This window comes from Festucalex cinctus, chromosome 21 (genome assembly GCF_051991245.1).
Source record: "Festucalex cinctus isolate MCC-2025b chromosome 21, RoL_Fcin_1.0, whole genome shotgun sequence".
NCBI lineage: Eukaryota > Metazoa > Chordata > Actinopteri > Syngnathiformes > Syngnathidae > Festucalex > Festucalex cinctus.
The window spans coordinates 18,611,335-18,633,434 of NC_135431.1; the positions used below are offsets into that span (position 1 = coordinate 18,611,335).

General features: G+C 42.0%; 1 protein-coding gene across 1 annotated transcript in view; it reads right to left on the reverse strand.

Moving 5' to 3' along the window:
* Positions 1-5,647: 5,647 nt before the first annotated feature.
* lama4 (laminin, alpha 4) overlaps positions 5,648-22,100 on the reverse strand; it is a 136,511-nt gene continuing 120,058 nt past the window's right edge. The window contains exons 35-40 of the mRNA XM_077510561.1: positions 20,287-20,442; positions 16,763-16,922; positions 15,231-15,355; positions 15,016-15,109; positions 8,026-8,142; positions 5,648-7,940 (exon numbers count right to left, since the gene is read on the reverse strand). Coding sequence (XP_077366687.1) covers positions 7,792-7,940; positions 8,026-8,142; positions 15,016-15,109; positions 15,231-15,355; positions 16,763-16,922; positions 20,287-20,442 — 801 coding nt within the window. The 3' untranslated portion in view covers positions 5,648-7,791. The remainder of the gene's footprint in view (positions 7,941-8,025; positions 8,143-15,015; positions 15,110-15,230; positions 15,356-16,762; positions 16,923-20,286; positions 20,443-22,100) is intronic.

The window sequence follows — 22,100 nt, forward strand, 5'->3', positions numbered from 1 at the left end:
TTTAACGACTTCTTTTTGAGAACAGATCTTTATTATGACCCCAAAGGAGGAGACTTATGCTGCGTTCTCACCAAAAGCGAGGGACGCCGATTCGGCGGCGCGTCTGCATTGTAGTCAATGCAGTTCGCGCTCAACGGAACGAAAGTGCGTGGGGCGGCGCGGAGGACGCGTTTCGCGCGTTGGGACGCGGTGCGCGGCAGCGAAAAGCCGCACATTCGCGACGAAAATCCGCACATTCGCATATTCATCGAAGTTCAAAAAATTGAACTTTTTTTGCGTTTCGCCTCGCGGTAGCCAATCAGCTTCGAGTACGGGCCACGTCACACACAGCGTCCTCTCTATTGTCACCCCGAGCGCAACAACAAGGCCAGCCGTGACAGAATGATGATCAAGAAAGTGCTGGTAAGTCTGTTTACTTGCTTTTGAACTATACCGAGTTAGCAGTAGTGCTTATTATTAACGCCAAAGCTATTTTTAGCTCAAATACCGCCCGATTGCCACTAAAAAAGCGAAAGTGCTATTACGTACCTCAAAAAGGTGAAAATAGTGCCACGGCTGTTTAGTCCCAGGAAAGAAGTGAAAGTAGTTGGCGGTGCTCACTTTTTGTTGACTCGCTAAAGTGCTCCACTTCCTTATTCACCAAGGGACACGCCTCCTCCGCTCCGGTGAGCACGAAAGCGCGAATGAGCAGCAAGTGTTCCAAAAACACTCTACGCGGTGAAACGCTCGCGAATGAAGCGTTCCAGTTCGCCTTTTCGGATTTGGTGAGAATGTAGCATTGATGGTGATAATAATTTTTTATGTGTACAAATGTTTATTTGTAACTTATTTGCTTATTTGTTTTATTTGTTTGCTTATTTGTTTACTTGTAACTTATTTGCTTTAAAAACAAACAAAAAAAACAAATATTGATTCCCAAATATTTCAAGAGTGATCACTGTACAAAAAAGTGGCGATGGCTTTCTGTTTGTTTGATTTTAACCAACATTTTTTTTTAATGAAATAAAAATATTTCACAGGGGTTGCATCAGTGAAAGAAGGTTTTGAACCACTGATTTACAACAATGGCGGATAACTACAGGGTCGAACTCCAAACCTTGCTGCTTGTGTCTACCCTCCTGAATTACACTGCTTCAAAATAATGCTTCAGAATTTGTATTGTTGTATCACGTGAACGATTACCTTAGAAGTGTCATATGTCGCCGCACATATTGATAGCCTGGATGAATCAAAGCCGATTTTTTTATTTAAATGGGCTTTTTGTTACACACCAAATATGCTGTATTATGAAACAAAGTCATCATAGACCAATCTACAGTGTTGAAAATGAATGTTGACTTGTATACAGACGTAAGGAAAACAATAAAAGCACCTTCATCTATTTAAATGAACACAGTCTTCTTTCAATAGTCTACAGTGATTTGTATCTTAATTGCAGTGACATAGGTTGCTTTGACATCACTTTAATGTTGCATCCACTGAAGCACCAAAGCTCCGAATCCATTTTGGCACAATTTGATCTCAACGCTTCCTGCTTTACCCACTCATCCTTACGGGCAAATGTGTGATGGTGAAGAAACCAAAAAGTGTGATGGCGAAGAAACCAAAAAGTGTGTTGCCTCCTATCTCTGGTTAAACCCATTTATACTTTTTTGCTTTACATCCTAATTTCTCAAAACAGAACAAAATGAACATTAATGAAACATTAATTGTAGCAGATACAAAATGTTGGGGGATAAGTACTATGACACACAAGTACACACACGAATGCACATACAACTAATGAGCTCATTTCCCATCATTGTTTCCTGTCAGAACAAACACTGTTACACAGCTATTCCCTGGCGAGTCAAACAGAACACACAGGAAGATAAAAGGAGAAATTTAATTTGACCCTAACCTGCTGCAGGCAGATCTCTAGTATCAAACACAATTGTTCCAGGAGTTACCAGATCCACAAATCGGTATTGCTGTCAATCCAAAACGAGTTGTCCTCCCCTAACAGTGCAGCAGTGTCACATCACTTGTGGCAAAGTTTGATGAAGCACTGCAATCAAACTGTTATGATGTGTGGAGCGAGGATGGACCCAATGGCGGAGAAACATGACATGAAGAGGAATGGCAATAACTTTATTGACTGGCTTGAAAGTGATAAGACTCGGCATGACGAGGACAGACGTGGACAGAATTGGCATGGCGTGAAGACTTGGCGTGGCGTATAGACTTTGACAGACGTAGTGAACTTGATTAGACGTGGAATAAACTAGAAACTTAACCTTAGCACCCAAGAACAGACAAGGTGTGTATATACTACACAACAATGCTCCCCCACCCGTGTGAAACAAACCCCACTCCCTTATACCAACACTAACGAGACAATAACCAGACACACCTGGGAAACACAGCAGGCAGGGGGAACTAATTAGCAACACACACAGGTGGACCTACTCAGACCTAAACGAGACACGGGAAAGACACAAGCACACCAGACACAAGCACTCACCAAAATAAAACAAAACCTTTTGCTGGTTGCTTTGGTCTCAAACAATTTATGATAGCCTATGTGACTGGCTCTGGCAAAAGGGTCCTCATGTGCCAAAAAATCAAAATCAAAATTGAGATATTGATATCTTCTAATTCTGCACGTAATTCAATTTAAAACAATACATAATACATGGATGTACCTCAAAAAAAAAAATGACAAAGTCACAGCAGTTTTTATGTTGGAAGGTAGAAATCCCAGAAAAAAGGGGTTTAACGTTTTGATACTTGCATCTTCCAAATGTCCACAGCAACCAGTACCTTAGGAAAAAGATGAACCTGACATTTTCAGGATTTGTTAAAATATCATTGGAAAGTCAATTCCAATAGCAGGAAAGATTTAAACCCTTTAAATGTTTTGGAAGTTTGACCTCTCGAGATGAAATCAAACTCAACTTTGAAGATCACATTCAGCTTACAATTCATCTTCTGAGGCATCAGCCAAAGTTTGCTTATTTTATTGTTGCTCCTTGTGGTATATTATTGATTAAATTAGGTCATATTTGTCACGCCGCCACCAGAGTGGCGGTTCATGCGTTTGTTTTTACAGTCATGTTCCTGTTTTATTTTGATAGTCCTGACTCTACTCTCACCCCAGGTCACTTACCCTTCCTGCAGCTCAGTGATTACCGGTCCACGCCCATGATCAGCACCACCTGTTTCTAATCAACCCGGACAATAAAAGCCACCTTCATTCTCCAGTTGGTTGCCGAAGTGTCACATCTCAGTGCATGGAAGCGTCCTCACAGTCCTCGTACCATAGTCCTAGTTTGATGTCTTGCCTTGCTTTGTCTTGCGCCCTTAGTTTGCCCCTTGTTTTCCTCCCTAGTGGAGCGCCTTTTGTTGTCCCTGTTTTTGAGTGCCCTTTTTTGTGTCTCCCGTTTGGAGCTCTTTTTGTTCAGCCTTTTTTCCCTCTTCAAGAGGTGTTTTGGTTTTCGTGCTATTAAAGCTGCAGCCTTGTTGGCCAACTTTAATTCTGCGTCTGAGTCCTACCTCCTCTCGTCATGACAGTACACTTCGGCCAGCATGGACCCAGCAAAAAGGTTGCTGCACTACGTAGACAGGCCGCCCGCCTGTCGCACCTGGAGGAGGTCCAGCAAGCCATGGCCACCCGGATAGGTGAACTTGCTGGACAGGTGCAGGAGCTGGTGAGCCACCTGCAACACTCCACGCCAACCGTCACGAAACCGGAAGCAGCTGAACCACCGATCCCGACTCCAGCCTTGGCCGGGGTTGGACTGAGACTGGCTTCCCCGGAGCGATACTCTGGAGAACCAGGACATTGTCAGGCATTCCTGACCGAATGTGACATACATTTCGAACTCTCACCACAGGCATTTCCCACAGACCGTTCCCGCGTGGCCTTCATGATTTCCCACCTGACGGGACGAGCCAGAGACTGGGCCACCGCGGAATGGGCACGGCACTCCCCTTTTTGTTCAGCCTTTTTTCCCTCTTCAAGAGGTGTTTTGGTTTTCGTGCTATTAAAGCTGCAGCCTTGTTGGCCAACTTTAATTCTGCGTCTGAGTCCTACCTCCTCTCGTCGTGACAATATTACTGCAATGGGAAATGTTGATTTAATAATTTTGTGTCAATTAAAAGATTATTTGCCAATTGATGTGTCCTGTGATAAGTGCTTTATTGATAACTTATCATGGATGTGATATCTAAAATGCTTTTGGTCACGTGAAGAAAATAAAAATGTGATGGTTTAATAGTTAATAGCCTAATACACGAGGGACACTAAACTATTGTATTTACAAGTCAATATAGCCTGTGTGCGATGGTTGTTCGTCTCTGTGTGCCCTGCGATTGGCTGGCAACCAGTCCAGGGTGTCCCCCGCCTAGTGCCCAGAGCCAGCTGAGATAGGCGCCAGCACCCCCGCGACCCTTGTGAGGAATAAGCGGTCAAGAAAATGGATGGATGGATATAGCCTGTGTGCATTTTGGGACGGGGTGTCAGGTTGACTCGCTTGTGGAAGACCATCGTGATCATGTTTCATCTTCAAGTTTCATAGCTCATTTTTCTGTTCATGTCATCCCATTTAAAAGAGGATAATTGTAAATGTGTAGTGATATTTGCGACGTACGCAGGCAGATGGTTAATTTTTGACGCATCAAAGAAGCAGTGTGTCCGTCGTCGTATGAAATACACAACAGCGACAAGCAATTAAAACATTACATCGTATTTACAATACATTATTACATTAGTCTACATTACATACAAGGCACTGGCGCATGTCACAACTTTTAATTCCCGACTCTGTGTGACTGTGAGTGAGAGCAGAAAGACAGTCTGTCAATCACTCTCTGCGAGTTCAACATGTTTTATTGTGTGAATGTAGTCATTTGAATTAAAAGTAGAAATCGATTCATTAAGAAAATGATCTTGAATATCTCTGTCTGCTTGGAATAAAATTTGCCTGTACCCGGGACAACATAGCTTCTGCTCCAAAGGTCGGATGACTGTTCGTGCTGAATGGTGTATTTCAAGTTTTTTTGGTTGCTTATGTCCATCCATCCATCCATTAACAGATCCGCTTATCCTCACAACATTTATTTAAATCATTTGTGAATTACGTTTGAGGCTAGGAAATTCGGGTTGTTTTTAAGCAGTTGTGCAAGAAGCGGCGCTCGCTAGCAGCTAGGCTAAAAACTCTACCCCTAGTTACAAGGCATACTGTCTAATAATTGGTTATTTTCATACCCTTCTATTACAATTTTGACTTTTGTGATGCTTGGAAATGAAACTAGACAGCTCAAGGAGGCTGGCTATTTGTGGAGAAATCTCAAAATGGACACAAAGTCCAACTGTCTAATATCGTTCATATCTCAAGATTGATTCTGCCGACATGTGGACCCTTTTGCTGAAGCGGGTCACATATGCTTTAACTAGATGTGAGTGTTGCTGTGGACAAAAATAAAAGTAAAATGTCAGCTGGTTGTTGGGGGCTCCCTTGAGCAATATATGCGTTTCATTACTTGAAGTCAAGACCAATTCAATAGAAAGAAACGAAAGAAACAGATATGAAATGAAGGTAGGAATGTGATTACTGACAGGAAGTCTAGATTATGGAGTTTGTTCAGCCAAAAAAAAAAATAAGTGTAAGGGACATCTTAGGATGAATTTTAATGTTTTCTTGAGCAATATAATATACACGACAAAATGAACGGCTCATCGAATAAAAACATATTAACCGAGTATTCCATGATGTTTAAATTACCGTACCCACGCAAAATCTGCCCAGTGGAGCGCTCCCAGAAAATGAGACGGTCATCCAGCGATTACTCGTCATCATTCGTTGACTGGGGAAGATTTTTTTTTTTCCCAATGCAGAGCAGTTTTCTGAATTAATGACTTAATTTGAGTGAATTTCTAATTTTGTGGAGGATTTTTTTTGTTGGTGTTTATGCAGCCGGTTAATTCCAGGGACATAAAAGCAAGGGTTTTAGTCAACAAAATGTCATGATTGGGTTTTGTGCATGGCAGGTCTTTGTTTTTTTTTTTCCTCTTGGCAGGTCCGGTGGGTGTGGCTGGCAGCTGAAGGGACACACCTGGGCTCAATCTGACAATCAACTCTCCTGGATAAGAAGCCTGGTCTGCAGCCAGGCTGGTGCCAGAGAATTCCATCCCATATGATAGTGCTATACAGCATTTTGTCTAGTGCGAATAATTTTTCCGTTATGTGACCAAGAAGCCTTTTTTTACCTATTTTGCCCTGGATCTTTGTTTTTTTTGTTATAGTCTTCTTTGCCAAGATTCTGCAGCCAGCCCACCCTCTCCCTTCCTGATTGCCTGCCTCCTGAGTTTTTTTGTTTTTGGATTTTGCCAGACCTCAGCAAAATAAACTGTTGTTTTCTACTAATTGTTGCCTCTGCATTCCGGGGTCCAACCTCGGACAATCCATTACACAAAATCAAAATGACGATATTGCGAAAGAATTTTTTTTTTATTTTTTTATTTTTTTTATATATATATAATCAAAAGTTATTATTTCTTAAATTCACGTTGTGAAAAGCAGCAAACTATTTTCTACTCTAGAAGCGTCGGCTACTGTGTTTGTAGTTCAGAATAAAAGGTGAGATGAACTAATGTCTGGTGTCATATCTGGTTAGCGATGTGCGTTGCGTACACTAATTTGTTTTTGGTTCAGTTTGAATACTTTTTATCTCCGCATTCCAGACATTTTTCCAGATTTCGCTGCGACGACATGCACAGAATCATATTGTTGTTGACTCGGGAAAGAGATCAGTGCTTCATGCACATGCATGATGATACAATTTTGTAAGCTAAAAAAATATATATAATTTTCCAACCTTTATACATGTCTGATGTTGACATATCTGTAAATTTAGTTGTTTATGTGGTTTTTGGAATTGTATGATAGTTTTCTGTAAAATTCCACTGATATTGGAAATGAATCACTTGAAAATAATACACTATAATACAGTCTAATGTAAGAATCAAATATAGGCACTAATTGGGAATTGGGCACTCAAACCTGGAATGTATATATATATTTTTTTAAACACATTTAAGACAAACAAAAGTGTGTTTACATATATATATATATTTTATAAAATAGGAGACATTCATTTTTAACATACATAAGATTTTCATCAAATGGAGCATTAATTAGTATGCCATGTAAAATTAAAGAGAAAGTCAACCTAAAAAAAATTCTTAACAATATGTTCTATGCAGTCCCACTAGTCTAATACGTTATTATGGTTAATATTGCATGAGTGGAATATGAGTTATGAAGCAAAACCCAGCCGTTTTTATCCATCTCATGCGACGGCCGTTTTGCCACTTGCTGTGGACTGAAGATGACATCAGAGTTGCTCAGGGCTCAGGCAATGATCAGTCACAGTGCACCTGTTTTCTTGGCTGTGATTGGCTGTTACCTGAGACCTGAGCAACTGTGATGTCATTTTCACTCAACAGCAAAGTGGCAAAAAGGCCGCCTTCTGATATTGATCAAAACTGTTGGATTTTGTTGATGAGGTCACATATAACATATTACTGTCAAGAAATGTTTAAGATTGACTTCTCCTTTAAACAATATAGCCTATTCCAATTGGATTCCTTCAGTATTTCAGTTTGCTTAATGACATTGATTTTTTTGGTTGTAACAAAACATTCACCTCAAAGTGTAAATAAAAGAGAATGATTCTCTATAACGGATACATTTTTCTCATCCTTTTCTTTTGTTAATAAGACATTGGGATCAGTTGCCATTTTTTACTTTATTTCACAGCTGGACAAGATCCTACGCTGACCGCTCCACTGACCAGAGCTGCATTACTGAAGCTCACGCCACTGTTGTTGATCATCAGGTTCCTCATACAACCTACATATGGCTCACTGATTTCATGGCTGCTTGTAAGGAAGATATCTGAAAGGAAGTCAAGTGTTTAGAACATTTTGACGTGAAAAAAAAATATAAAAATAAAAAATACTAACGCTGGGGGATAACTAACCTGGAGCTCCACCAATGAAAATCTTTCTGGCGGTTGTAGAAGGAAGATTCAGAATTCCATCAACACTGTCGACTTCTTGGTCTATTTGCAACTTGAAAATGTCCATGTCTTTAATCACTGTGTTCAGGCGGGACAGAGCAGGGAAATGTAGTCATTACATTGTTGAGAACCTTGTGAATGTATTCATAAATAAGTGTTCCACAATTTTGACTTTTTGTGAGGGAAGGTATCGGTGCTCGTCTTATTGGACCTCAGTGCAGCATTTGACATGATAGATCATAATACAACCCCTAGCAAAAAGTATGCCATCACCAGTCTTGGACGAGCACTCACTCAGACGTTTTATTCTGTAGATCAAATTCAGATAAAAAGCATGAAACAGTCATAAGGTCATTCCAAAATGCAACATCTTGGCTTTCAGAAACACTAAAAGAAATGAAGAAAAAACATCGTGCTGGTCAGTAAATGTTACTTTTATAGAGCAAGTGCAGGGAAATCAATATGGAATCATTCCATTCTGAGGGAAAAAAATATAGAATCATGAAAAACAATCAAAACACATCACTAGTATTTAGTTGCACCACATCTGGCTTTTATGACAGCTTGCAGTCTCTGAGGTATGGACTTGATGAGTGACAAACAGTATTCGTCATCAATATGGTGCCAGCTCTCTTTCATTGCAGTTGCCAGATCATCTTTGCAGGTCGGAGCCTTGCTGTGGACCATTTTTTTCAATTTCCACCACAGGTTTTCAATTGGGTTGAGATCTGGGCTATTCGCAGGCCATGACGTTGACTGGATGCGTCTTTCTCCAAAGAATGCTTTCACAATTTTTGCTCTGTGGCATGATGCATTGTCATCTTGGAAAATGTGTCATGTTTTGGTTCTGTGGGTTTGGGATTTTGTTTTCTTTTGGCGTTTTTTGGGAGTGTTTGTCTGTGGTTGGTGGTTTTTGTCATGTGTTCCTCGTTTCTTCCGTTGTCTCATTTGTTTAACAGTGTCCACATGTGTCTTTCCTTCCCTGTGTGTGACCAATCACTGCCCTCAGCCACTTGTGTTTCCCCCAGGTGTGTCTCCTTAGCTAATTAGTGCGGCGGCTGGCCGCAGCTGGAAGGGCACAGACACACAGGACTCCAGAGCCACTTCAGCCCCTGGCCGCTTCGCCTGTGCCGCTGCTGCCGCTTCAGCCCCTGGCTGCTTCGCCTGTGCCGCTGCTGCAGCTTCAGCCCCTGGCCGCTTCGCCTGTGCCGCTTCAGCCCCTGGCCGCTTCGCCTGTGCCGCTGCTGCCGTTCAGCGCCGGGACGATTCGCCTGTACCGCTGCTGCCGCTTCAGTCCCTGGACGATTCGTCGGTGCCCCTGCCTCAGCCTCAAGTCCCCGTTCCGGCTCCCTGGCAGCCTCAAGTCCCCGTTCCGGCAGCCTCAAGTCTCCGTTCCGGCGGTGCACGACCTGCCGCCACCACCGCCTTCCGCTTGTGCCTGGGTATCGCGGACCCTGCTGCGACCGCCGACTGCTCCAGTGTTGCGTCCGGGACGTCCACCTGACTGGCCCCTTCGGGCACTCCTCGTCTGGCGTCCGGAATGCCCACCTGACTGGCCCCTCGGGGCACTCCTCGTCTGGCGTCCGGGACGCCCACCTGACTGGCCCCTCCGGGCACCTTTTTGTTTGGCGCCTGGGTGCTATTTTGGACTGCGCCTGATGATGGGCTGGGCTCCCGCCTGCCTTTTGTTTTTGTGGGACGTCTGGGAGCCGTCCCTTGAAGGAGGGGTACTGTTATGTTTTGGTTCTGTGGGTTTGGGATTTTGTTTTCTTTTGGCGTTTTTTGGGAGTGTTTGTCTGTGGTTGGTGGTTTTTGTCATGTGTTCCTCGTTTCTTCCCTTGTCTCATTTGTTTAACAGTGTTCACCTGTGTCTTTCCTTCCCTGTGTGTGACCAATCACTGCCCTCAGCCACTTGTTTCCCCCAGGTGTCTCCTTAGCTAATTAGTGTTGGTGTATTTAGCCTGTTGTTTGTCCAGTCGGTGTGGGTGCATTGTGTCACGGCGTGAAGAGGTAGGACCCAGACGCAGGATAAGGTAGGCCACAGAGGCAACAGGTTTTATTGCCGGGCAGCAGCAGTCTCCTCTCACACTGAGAGGAGAAAGGGGGAATCAAAAAGGTGGAGAACAAAAGGCGCTCCACTAGGGAGGAAAAAACAGGCACAAGGCAAAAGGGGTAACAAAAACAAGACAAGGCACAAAAGCAAGGCAAAACAACAAGGCAACAGGAACAAGGAACAAGGACTCGAGGACTGTGGGACGCTTCCATGCACTAACTGTGTGTGACACTTCGGCAACGGAGGGGAGAATGCAGGTGGCTTTTATTGTCTTGGTTGATTGGTGGCAGGTGGACATGATCATGGGCGGGGACCGGTAATTAGTGAACTGCAGGAAGGGCAAGTGACCTGGGGTGCGAAGGGAATCAGAAATTCAAAATAAAACAGGAAACATGACTATGACAATAAAGGCCTGTCACGCAGGTGGCGGCGTGACAGTACCCCCCCCTCAATGGCCGGCTCCTGACGGCCATCCGACCCAAAGAGTCCAAAAACAAGGGCGGGCGGAAGGGGGCACGGAGGTGGGAACACGGCCCACCCATCCGTACAGACAAAAAGCAGTTCAGGAGGGCGTCCTCGACGCCCGACAAGAGAGTCCCAGCGGGGCCAGTCAGGAGGGCGTCCTCGACGCCCGACAAGGAGCAGAGGTGGCGGCGGGGTGTTCGCCGCCAGATGAGGAGCAGGAGGCGGCCGCTGGCCGGGCGCCGCCGGAACTGGTGCAGGTGATGGCGGCCGCTGGCCGGGCGCCGCCGGAACTGGTGCAAGAGGAGGCGGCCGCTGGCTGGGCGCCGCCGGTCGAGGAACCGGAGGTGGCGGCCGCAATCCATGCGCCGCCTGACGAGGAACAGGAGGTGGCGACCGCAATCCATGCGCCGCCTGACGAGGAACAGGAGGTGGCGGCCGCAATCCATGCGCCGCCTGACGAGGAACAGGAGGTGGCGGCCGCAATCCATGCGCCGCCTGACGAGGAACAGGAGGTGGCGGCCGCAATCCATGCGCCGCCTGACGAGGAACAGGAGGTGGCGGCCGCAATCCATGCGCCGCCTGACGAGGAACAGGAGGTGGCGGCCGCAATCCATGCGCCGCCTGACGAGGAACAGGAGGTGGCGGCCGCAATCCATGCGCCGCCTGACGAGGAACAGGAGGTGGCGGCCGCAATCCATGCGCCGCCTGACGAGGAACAGGAGGTGGCGGCCGCAATCCATGCGCCGCCTGACGAGGAACAGGAGGTGGCGGCCGCACTCCATGCGCCGCCTGACGAGGAACAGGAAGTAGCGGCCCAGGCGAAGCGGCCAGGGACTGCGGCGGCAGCGGCCCAGGCGAAGCGGCCAGGGACTGCGGCGGCAGCGGCCCAGGCGAAGCGGCCAGGGGCTGCGGCGGCAGCGGCCCAGGCGAAGCGGCCAGGGGCTGCGGCGGCAGCGGCACAGGCGAAGCGGCCAGGGGCTGCGGCGGCAGCGGCACAGGCGAAGCGGCCAGGGGCTGCGGCGGCAGCGGCACAGGCGAAGCGGCCAGGGGCTGCGGCGGAAGCGGCACAGGCGAAGCGGCCAGGGGCTGCGGCGGCAGCGGCACAGGCGAAGCGGCCAGGGGCTGCGGCGACAGCGGCACAGGCGAAGCGGCCAGGGGCTGCGGCGGCAGTAGACAAGGTTCCGGAGCGAAAGGCTGCAGCAAACGAGGTTCAGGGGCGAGAGGCTGCAGCAGACGAGGTTCAGGGGCGAGAGGCTGCAGCAGACGAGGTTCGGGGTTCTGAGGCCAGTCCGACCCTTCACCCCAGTCGCCACGGTCCAAAGCCATCAACTCTTTTATCTCTGCAATGACTCGGGCGATGTCTTCAAGCCTCTGCCAGGTCTCCAATTTGGACACTCCCGCTGGGTCCATGCTGGCCGAAGTGTACTGACAAGGCGGGGTCAAGTAGGACTCAGACGCAGGCGTAAGGTAGGCCACCAAGGCAGCAGGTTTATTTCCGGCCAACAGTGGTCTCCTCTCAAACCGAGAGGAGAACAGGGAGGGGAAAAAGTGGAGAACAAAAAGCGCTCCACTAGGGAGGAAAAAACAGGCAAAAGGTACTGGGGACAACAGAAAGCGCTCCGCTAGGGAGGAAAAAGGGCACAAGGCAAAAGGGGTAACAAAAACAAGACAAGGCACAAAAGCAAGGCAAAACAACAAGGCAACAGGAACAAGGAACAAGGACTCGAGGACTGTGGGACGCTTCCATGCACTAACTGTGTGTGACACTTCGGCAACGGAGGGGAGAATGCAGGTGGCTTTTATTGTCTTGGTTGATTGGTGGCAGGTGGACATGATCATGGGCGGGGACCGGTAATTAGTGAACTGCAGGAAGGGCAAGTGACCTGGGGTGCGAAGGGAATCAGAAATTCAAAATAAAACAGGAAACATGACTATGACAATAAAGGCCTGTCACGCAGGTGGCGGCGTGACACATTGCTGGTGTTACGTGGGTCATGCTGGGTGTATTAGCTGTCAAGCTGCAATTCTCTCAAGTTAAGTTCTGTCAAGTTTGCTCTCATCAAGTCTAGTTTTGGTTTTGTTGCAGAGTTAATAAATCACCCTAAGTTGCCAATTCCCATCGTCTGATCTGTCTCCTCAATTTGGGTCCACAATCTCCAACATACCGTGACAAAATGATTTCATCATCCCCAAACATTTTTCAATTGAAGGGATGAGAAAGCTGTTCAAAATGTCTGTGCATTTATTGAAGATTTAACCCAGTGCCAGACATGCAGCCCCATATCATCAAGGACTGTGGGAATTTGGATGTTTTCTTTAGGCAGTCCTCTTTGTAAATCTCACTGGAACGGTACCAAACAAAAGTTCCAGCATCATCATCTTGTCCAATGCAGATTTGTGACTCGTCACTGAAGATAACCTTCATCCACAGTCCATGATTGCCTCTCCTTAGCCCATTGCAGTCTTGTTCTTTTTTGTTTTAGCGTCAATGATGGGTTCCTTTTAGCTTTCCTGTATGTAAATCCCATTTCCTTTAAGCGATTTTGCACAGTTCTGTCACATACATTAACACCAGCTTCCTCCCATTTCTTCTTCATTTGTCTTGTTGTGCATTTTCTGTTTTCAAGACATTTGGCCTTTAGTTGTTTGTCTTGATGCTTAGAAGTCTTCCTTGGTCTATCAGTATGCTTGACTTTAACAATTTTCCCATGCTGTTTTTACTTGGTCCAGATCTTTGATACAGCTGACTGTGAACAGCCCACATATCTTTGGCAACCATACGTGAGTTACCTTCAAGAAGTTTGATAATCCTGTCTTTGGTCTCAAGAGACATCTCCCTTGTTGGAGCCATGATTCTTGCCAATCCACTTGATCCAGCAGCCCTCCAAGGTGTGGTAACTGCACTGTTTTTAACTGCTGACTAACGAGCAGATATAATTTGAGCCAGGTGCCCAATTAAGGAAAGGAAATTGACTGGGTGTGTCCTTATGTTCTGCTCAAAATGGAGTGATTCCATATTTTTTTCCTCATAATGGAGTGATTCCATATTTATTACCCTGCACTAGCTCTATAAAAGTAATATTTACCGACCAGCACAATGTTTTTTCATTTCTTTCAGTGTTTCTGAAAGCCAAGATGTTGCATTTTGGAATGACCTTATGACTGTTTCATGCTTTTTATCCGAGTTTGAGCTACACAATAAAACGTCTGAGTGCTCGTCCAAGACTGGTGATTCCATACTTTTTGCTAGGGGTAGTATACTGTTGGACAGGCTGGAAACTTCGGTGGGATTTAATGGAACAGTCCTAAAATGCTTCAGGAAAGGAGCTGCTTTGTGACCAATGGAAATTTTGAATCTGATCAAAAGGCCATGACATGTGGGGTCCCTCAAGGGTCAGTCCTTGGACCTCTGTTGTTCAGTGTGTATATGTTACCTTTGGGTCAAATGCTCCAGAATGCCAATGTATAGTACATCATAGTTATGCAGATGGCACACAACTGTATTTATCAATGTCCCCAAATGACAGCAGTTCAATTAATGGAATGTGTCACTCACTAGAGCAAATTAACAACTGGATGAATTTCCTTCAACCAAATGAAAACAACTTGCGTAAAGCACATTGAGTTGCCTTGTGTATGAAATGTGCTATACAAATAAACTTGCCTTGCCTTTTGATTTTTTTATGTGCAAATTTACTTGAAATACATATATATTATTTTACCATTATTTACTTGTGGAAAAAAAAGAAGAAATGACTTATAAATGTGTCCTACATAGTAAATAACTGGTCCTCTTTAGACTTGAGTAACTTCTCCTATTAATTAATCCATTAATTGGAGATCATGGCATTTGAAATAAAAAGGAACAAAATCTGATGCTCTCTTGCAGAATTCTTGGATGCTTCCCCTACAAAATGAGTGATTAATTGTGTATTATTTATAATTAACTTTAGATTCTCTGATCATTTTCTTCTTCTCTTTGGGAATATGTAATTGTTAAGACATTCATTGTTGTGTGTTGGAGGTTGGATCCCAAAGTGCAGACACAAATAAGATTTTAACTATTTATTCACATTGAGAGGCATAGAACAAACTTAACTAGATGAGAAACAAAGAGAATTGCACAGAGGGACAGAAAGCAATAATCCGGCAAAGCACACACAATTCTCAGAATGCTCCTACAGACAGTGAATCGATCTGATTGGTTGTAGCAAGTAAAGGACTAACGAACGACATCACATAGGTCCAGACATCACCTAAAGGATTAAAGATTGACATCACATAGCCTAAAACTAGTTGAAACTAGATGATGGTTACATCAGTTCAAAACAGGCACTTGACCTCAAACTTAACAGGTCATGAACTCAAACTCAACCTTAACCCAGGTGTGACATTCTTAAATGCATTTTGAACCACAATAACATAATACTCACCTGTAAGTCTACGCCAGTGGCCAGCACACAGAGCCTGTCTTGAAGTAACTGTTGCCAATAACACACGTGTCCCATCAGTCAAAACAGCCACCACCTGGAAAACATGTTTTCATTTCATTTCTAAGCTTTAGAACAATTGTATCTCTTCTCTATAAAAAAAATGTATTCTGTAGTGTGATGTAATTGTGTGATCTCAGACTGTGATGTATACTCACTGCTCCTTGATGAATGTACATAGAAAAGTAACCCTCTGCTATGGGCACATGCAGAAGGACACCAGAAACCACACGAGGCCGCACCTCCATTTCGATTTGAAATCTTGGTCCCAAGTCAATCGTGTCTAAAAGAGGGAAGTAGGTAAGGAAAACATTTTCCGAGGTTGGATTGACATAACGATAGGCACTTCAAAATGTTTGTTTTGTTCTTGTTCTGTTACCTTATTCTTTACTGCACAACCGATTTATGTTTCATGTACAGCGCTTTGTATACAGCAATGCCTGTTATTAAAGCGCTTTATAAATAAAGTTGAGTTGAGAGTTGAGGTGACAATGAGTAATCCAGAATGACATTGGAGTGACAACAGTGGAATCAATTCATTGTAAGCAAAAGATTGGCCGGTCATCACCTTAGGGTAAGACTTAAAAAAACAAGATTTACCATAATTTCCGGACTATAGAGCGCACCTGATTATAAACTGCACCCAGAACATTTCTAAAGGAATCATTTTTGGCTAAAGCTATAATTTTTATGTGACAGATGCATACTGTGTGCCTACATCAACCTCTGAATATATATATATATATATATATATATATATATATATATATATATATATATATATTTTTTATTTATTTATTTATTTATTTTTTTTATTTATTTTTTTTATTTTATTTTTTTTAAAATGATAGCACCAATAATTTGTATTTTTTGAATGAAGGACATCGTTGTCTTAAAGGGATAGTTTAGATTTTTGGCCATGAATCTGTATTGCATCCTCACCTCTACTATGTGCAATAAGCACTGACTTATCCCAGCGTTCTGTGACACGAGTTCTGGTCCGGTTTTGGTCGACAGGAAAGTAGTCCGGCAAGTTGGCTGACATCACAGAAATAAAGCATTTTTCTTCTAAAAACAATTTCTGTGATACATTTGCATCACAAAACTTCACCCTAGAAAAAAGTCCGACTCTATTAACGCCGGGCACTATTTTTCTGTTCGTTCGTCGCGCTACATACATCTGATAGACGCGTTGCATACAGATGCCGTAATTATAACTTCGAAAAGACACAACAACAGAGATTAGTGCACAAATTGTTTTTCCTCTTTCCTCTCGACCAAAACCAGACCAGAATTCGTGTCACAGAACGCCGTCAGGGGTAAGTCAGTGCTGATTGCACACTACTAGAGGTGAGGATGCATGTCCAAAAATCTGAACTATCCCTGTAATGGCGCTAAATGAGGAAAATGCATGCATGTCATCTTTCTCGCAACTGTTACTATACTACCGTGTTCTTGGTGCAAATCCTTAGCCATGTGTGGTAAATCAGGCGCAAATTTGCTCCTAGCTGTCAGAATTTGTGGGCGTGTTTGCTCCGGTATATGATTAGTGCAATATCCTTAGTGAATAGGTGGTTGACAGGGAGCAGACTGCGGGTGCTGTTGTGGAGCAATATTTAGCGCCCTTAGCGGACGCAGTGCAGTCTTAGTGGATCTACCCCTCAGAAAGCAAGAAAGGAAAGGAAGTTACCCAAAAGCACGTAGCCTCCTTCCTCTGCAAAGAATGTTCCTGCCTCCGTGAGTCCCTCAAAACATGGCGTGACGCCAAATGTTTCGTCCGCAGATGACAACCAGCGTCTATTGAGCTGTATATTCCTCAAACAGCCAGAAAAGCCGTTTACTGAGTTTCTCTATAAAGAACAAAAAACATCCAAATTATAAAAACACACACACATATGTATGCAGCAAATATATATATTAATTAATTTTTGTAATTAATTAAAAAAAAAAAAACAAGTAAAAATTGTCTTTCTACCCCCTTTAATTTCTTCTGTTACAAGAATGAAATAAATAAATACATAAATAAATAAATAAATGAAATCTCTCGCCATAGATTTTGATCGATAAAACGAAGTGGCGTCAATAGTGATTTTTGTCAGCTTAAATTTGACGCTGTAGATGCTAACTCTGAAGACATTGCTGAATGCTCGCAGCAGTACATTACAATGTCAGTATTAGGGCTGGGTATTGCCGCCAACCTCACGATACGATAAGTATCACGATACAGGGGCCGCGATACGATACGTATCGCGATACATATGTGTTCCAATACTTGATCTTCATGACGATACGTATCTCAATATGTCACATTAATTTTCTTGCATTTTATAATAGTCATATGTATGCCTAAAGGATATGTTTGTTATGCTGACTGACAAAAATATTTTTGTTAGCAGCTCTTCTGGTTTACCACCAAAGCGGTGTGCCTGGTCTAAATTGGCAGCTTTCACAGACACACCGGGAACAATTATTAATAGGCATGAGCCAATATGAGCAAAAATATCAACGTATTAAAATTACAGCTCTAAAATGTGCTTATTTGAAATATTTGGGGAAACAAAAACAGCATTTTTTTCATGTAACACATTCTACTTTGTTTTTAAACAAAATATAGGAAAACTGGTACATTAAGACATGTGCAATGTTAAGATTATAAGTAAATAAATATTAATATTCTTCCTCTGCTTTAATTTTTCTTAGCAAGACAGTGTCCAATCACTGGTGAGCTATTTTTGCATTAATTGAAGGCAATTAACTTCGAAGACGCTGCTGTTTTTTATTTTTTAGCTACAATGCAAGCTGCAACGGCAAACGTTAACTGCCTCTTTAAAGTTAACAAGCAATATCGATTCTGACGCCTGCGTATCGATACGTGTATTGTAATGAGGCCCGCAACGATATATTGCCGTATCGATTTTTTGAGCACACCCCTAGTCAGCATAATCAAGGAGGTTATTTTGCACCCTTAATTAGCGATTTAACTTGATTTCACAATGAAGTTGTGTTGACTTTGGTGGCAAAAGTGACTCAAAAAACGAGTCACAATTTCGGGAAAAATTTCAAAATAAAAGTGACCATAGCACGAATGTCTGATTTTATTTTGAAGTTGGCCTCACCACTCGGTTGCATCTTCCATCATGGATACGATAAACAATTTTTGCTGATTTTAGTTTGACTAGTTCTGCTGACGGTCTCTACATAAGAACAATCTCTGGAAACAAGGTACTTAATCACATAGATTTGCAACATAGATATTAAATATGTTGGAATGTAAGTACGCCTTTTTCTATAACATTTAGGTACAGGTAAACATCTATAAAAATGTTTTGTTTTGCTTTTAACTATTTCTATGATTCCATGTATAGTACGGTGAGACGATTTTGCAACATTTTATATGAAAAAAAAAAAAACCCTTGCCTTATTCATGGGATTATACGTTAATATTTTAAACCCTGAAAATGATTGTACAGTACTACATTATTATTACATCACATACATACATACATACATACATACATACATACATACATACATACCCAAATTAGAACTATTTAGTGTTGTGATTGTGCTTTCAGGCTGTGTTTTTGTTTTTTCTATTAGCCTCTGATTGAGGGATGGGCCGTGTCCTCCGGCGCTGCACCTGTTTCCCATCCTCAATCAAGCCTTCATAAGGACTGTGACTACCGACACTCCTCGTCGGAGTATTGACCTTGCTACGCCTTCGCCTAGTGCAGTATTCTGACCTTGCGTGTGTATTAGTTTAATCTATAGCCTCGTCTCTTGTTTCCAGTTTGTTTCGTGAGTCCTTTTTGATTCATAGTTTTCTGTTACTTCCTTAGCTTTTGCTAGAGCAGGGGTGTCAAACATAAGGCCCGCGGGCCGGATCAGGCCCGCAAAGGGGTTTAATCCGGCCCGCGAGATGATTTTGTAAAGCTTGAAAAAAAAAAAAATAGTAATGTTGGATTAATTAATCAGCCGGCCACAATCAAAATATATAAAATTTGTAATTTCACAAGCAGTCCTCAGATGAGCAATGCAACTTGTACAGGGGAATCGTCCAGGATGTCATTATTTTACACACAACTTAAAGGTACAGTTTGTTTAATTACTATTATTATTATTATTATTATTATTTTTTTTATTTTATTTATTATTATTATTTTTTAATCATAGACCAACAAACGTGTTAAATACGACACAAATTCAATTACTCGTAACACAAATAGATATGACAAGGATTAGCATCTTTATAATGTAATATAATATAATAATAATATAATAATAATATAATAGAATGTAATATAATGTTATAATAAAACAACTGCGCTACGCAATGCATTCTGGGAACAATATATATGCAACGCATGTGATTTAACACGTCCAGAACTCAGCGTTGCCGCGTTCCATTTGCATTTATATATATATATATATATATATATATATATATATATATATATATATATTTTTTTTTTTTTTTTTTTTTTTTGGAACAATATCATGACAGTTGAGCTCCGTAATTTAGGGCTGGCCCACAAATAGCAAAAATCTGCGTATAATTTACGGCACCCGTTTTTAAGTTATATACCGTTATTTGACCGATGCGGCCCACTTGGTAATATATTTTCCTCCATGCGGCCCCTGAGCTAACATGAGTTTGACACCCCTGTGCTAGAGTGTTTGTTATTCTCGCGTTGAGCCGTTTCTGCTCCGTAGTTTTATGTTTCCTCAGCTTTATGCTTGAGAATTGTTATTCACGTGTTTTCTACGTCGTCTTTAGTTATGCGCTTTGTATAGCGTGTTTTGTGTTTGGTTTTTGTTTATTCCTGTACACGGTTTTGTAGCCCTCGGGTATATTTTTGTATCTTCCTTGCAGCTTTTGCAAGCGTTTTCTGTTAACTGTTTTTTTTCCTGGCTTCGTCCAGCGCTTTTTGTTCCTACCCTTGTAAAATAAGTTATTCAATTGTCTCTCTGTGTTCTACATTTTTGGGATCCGCCCCCCGATTCCACCGGAACCCGTAACATTTAGTGCCCTTTTCAATAAAGCTTTAACATTATATTTCGAACAATGTCAAGTCAAATATATTTTTATAGCCATTAATCACAAAAGAGTCTCAAAGGCTTCACATGCACACAGTTGACAAATATTAATGACATTGATGTATTAGATTAAAAATGGATCGTCAGAGTTTGAAAAAAAATAAATTAATTCCATACCTGAATATTTTTTTGTGCTCGCTTTGGAGGTACACCTCCAAAATAGAGAGGACTGCTGACATGCCAGGGCACAACTTTGCCTCGAACTCTATCCTTCAGTACTCGGAGTCCATCGATGATCAATTTTCCCATATTTTCATCACGTATAAAAATGACCTTCAGAGAGGGAGCACAAGTTCTTGTCACCGTACAGTTGATTGACATATGACCAAAATAGTGCAATTTAGTCTTGAAAGCATTTCACATCATATTACAGTGGTCCTTTTTTTTTTATTTTTATTATTTTTTTTTTTTTATAAAGGATCTTTGTGCAGTTTGTCACTTTTTTACTCGTGACTGCCACCTCTGGCCCAAAGCGTAACTGCAGCATCTGTGTCAGGCTCGTTCATGGTCGTATGAGTACGTGCACGATCTTAAGTGCACGCCACATGTCCGCTACTCGACGGGGACGTGCATGACATCACCTTCCACCACTCCACCCCTCCGCTCCCCAAAGAAACTGTAGCGTGTGTGTGTGGTCCGCACACTCTACTATATCCCATCCCAAAGGGATCAATAAAGTCAAGTCTAAGTCTATAAAGGGAAGATAAAAGCTGATAGGTGCAATCAGAGTAAAAGAGTCAAGGCTCTTCGTACTCATCTGGGCATTGGTAGACCATGCATGACGTAGAAAAAGCGTTAATATTACCCTTTTAAACGACACAATGCACCTTTAACATGATCAGAGAAAAACTGTGACCTGTGACATACTGAAAGTACAAAAAATATTCTGATGTGGAAAACTATGAATTCATTGTATCCCTCCCGTGTTGGGCTATAATAAATATCTGTACAATGATTCCTCATTTATCACGGGTGTTACGTTCCAAAAATAATTAAAAATACATAACTGCAATAAGTGATAGCCATTAAGTAGAGGTTGATTTTTTTTCATTTATTATGTTTTTAATACATTTTTTTATTATATGTTTTTTTTTCATTTATTGAACATTTTTTTTCACTTTTTTTTTAAATATAATTTATTGTACTGTTGTTTTTTTATTATTATAATTAATTGATGGATGGATGAATGTTTTTTTTGTTTGTTTGTTTGTTTGTTTATTATATATTTAAGGCTGTAGAGCAGGGGTGTCCAAACTTTTTCATTTGAGGGCCACATAGAGAAATTCAGAATGACGCAAGGGCCACATAACGTTATGAAGAGAAATTGTTTTTTCCTAAAAATTGTACAAATAATTTATTTGTGCTTTTGCATATTTAGAATAATGCTACAGTATATAAACCAATTTATTTGTAATATGGCAGTAGGGTTATTATAGTTTGGGAATTTTTCATTTTAGTTAGTTTTTATTAGTTTAGTTATTTAAAAAAATGCTTAGTTTTAGTTTAGTTTGTTAGTTTCAGTATTAGTATTAGTTTAAACAAAAAAATGTGTATTAATTGTGCGCAATATTTAAAAAACACCATGGGAGCAACGACATCTGAAGGTGCTTTTCTATTGGCTGCTGCTAGATGACGCCACTTCTGTGTCACATACTTTCAAACGTCATTATTCCGGTTTATATAAAAATAAATCTACTAAAAATCACATTTTAAATCATCCCCAAAGGCTCATGCATTAAATTAATTACCAAAGACTAAAACGGACATGTTTGCTAACATTATAGTTTGTTTTGAAAACATAAAATGTAGTTTCAGTTAGTTTTAGTTTTTTAAAAAGCATTTTCTCTTTTATTTTATTTCAGTAACAATATTGTGTTTTGAATTTTAGTTTTAGTTTTTTCATTAGTTTTAGTTAACTAAAATAACCTTTA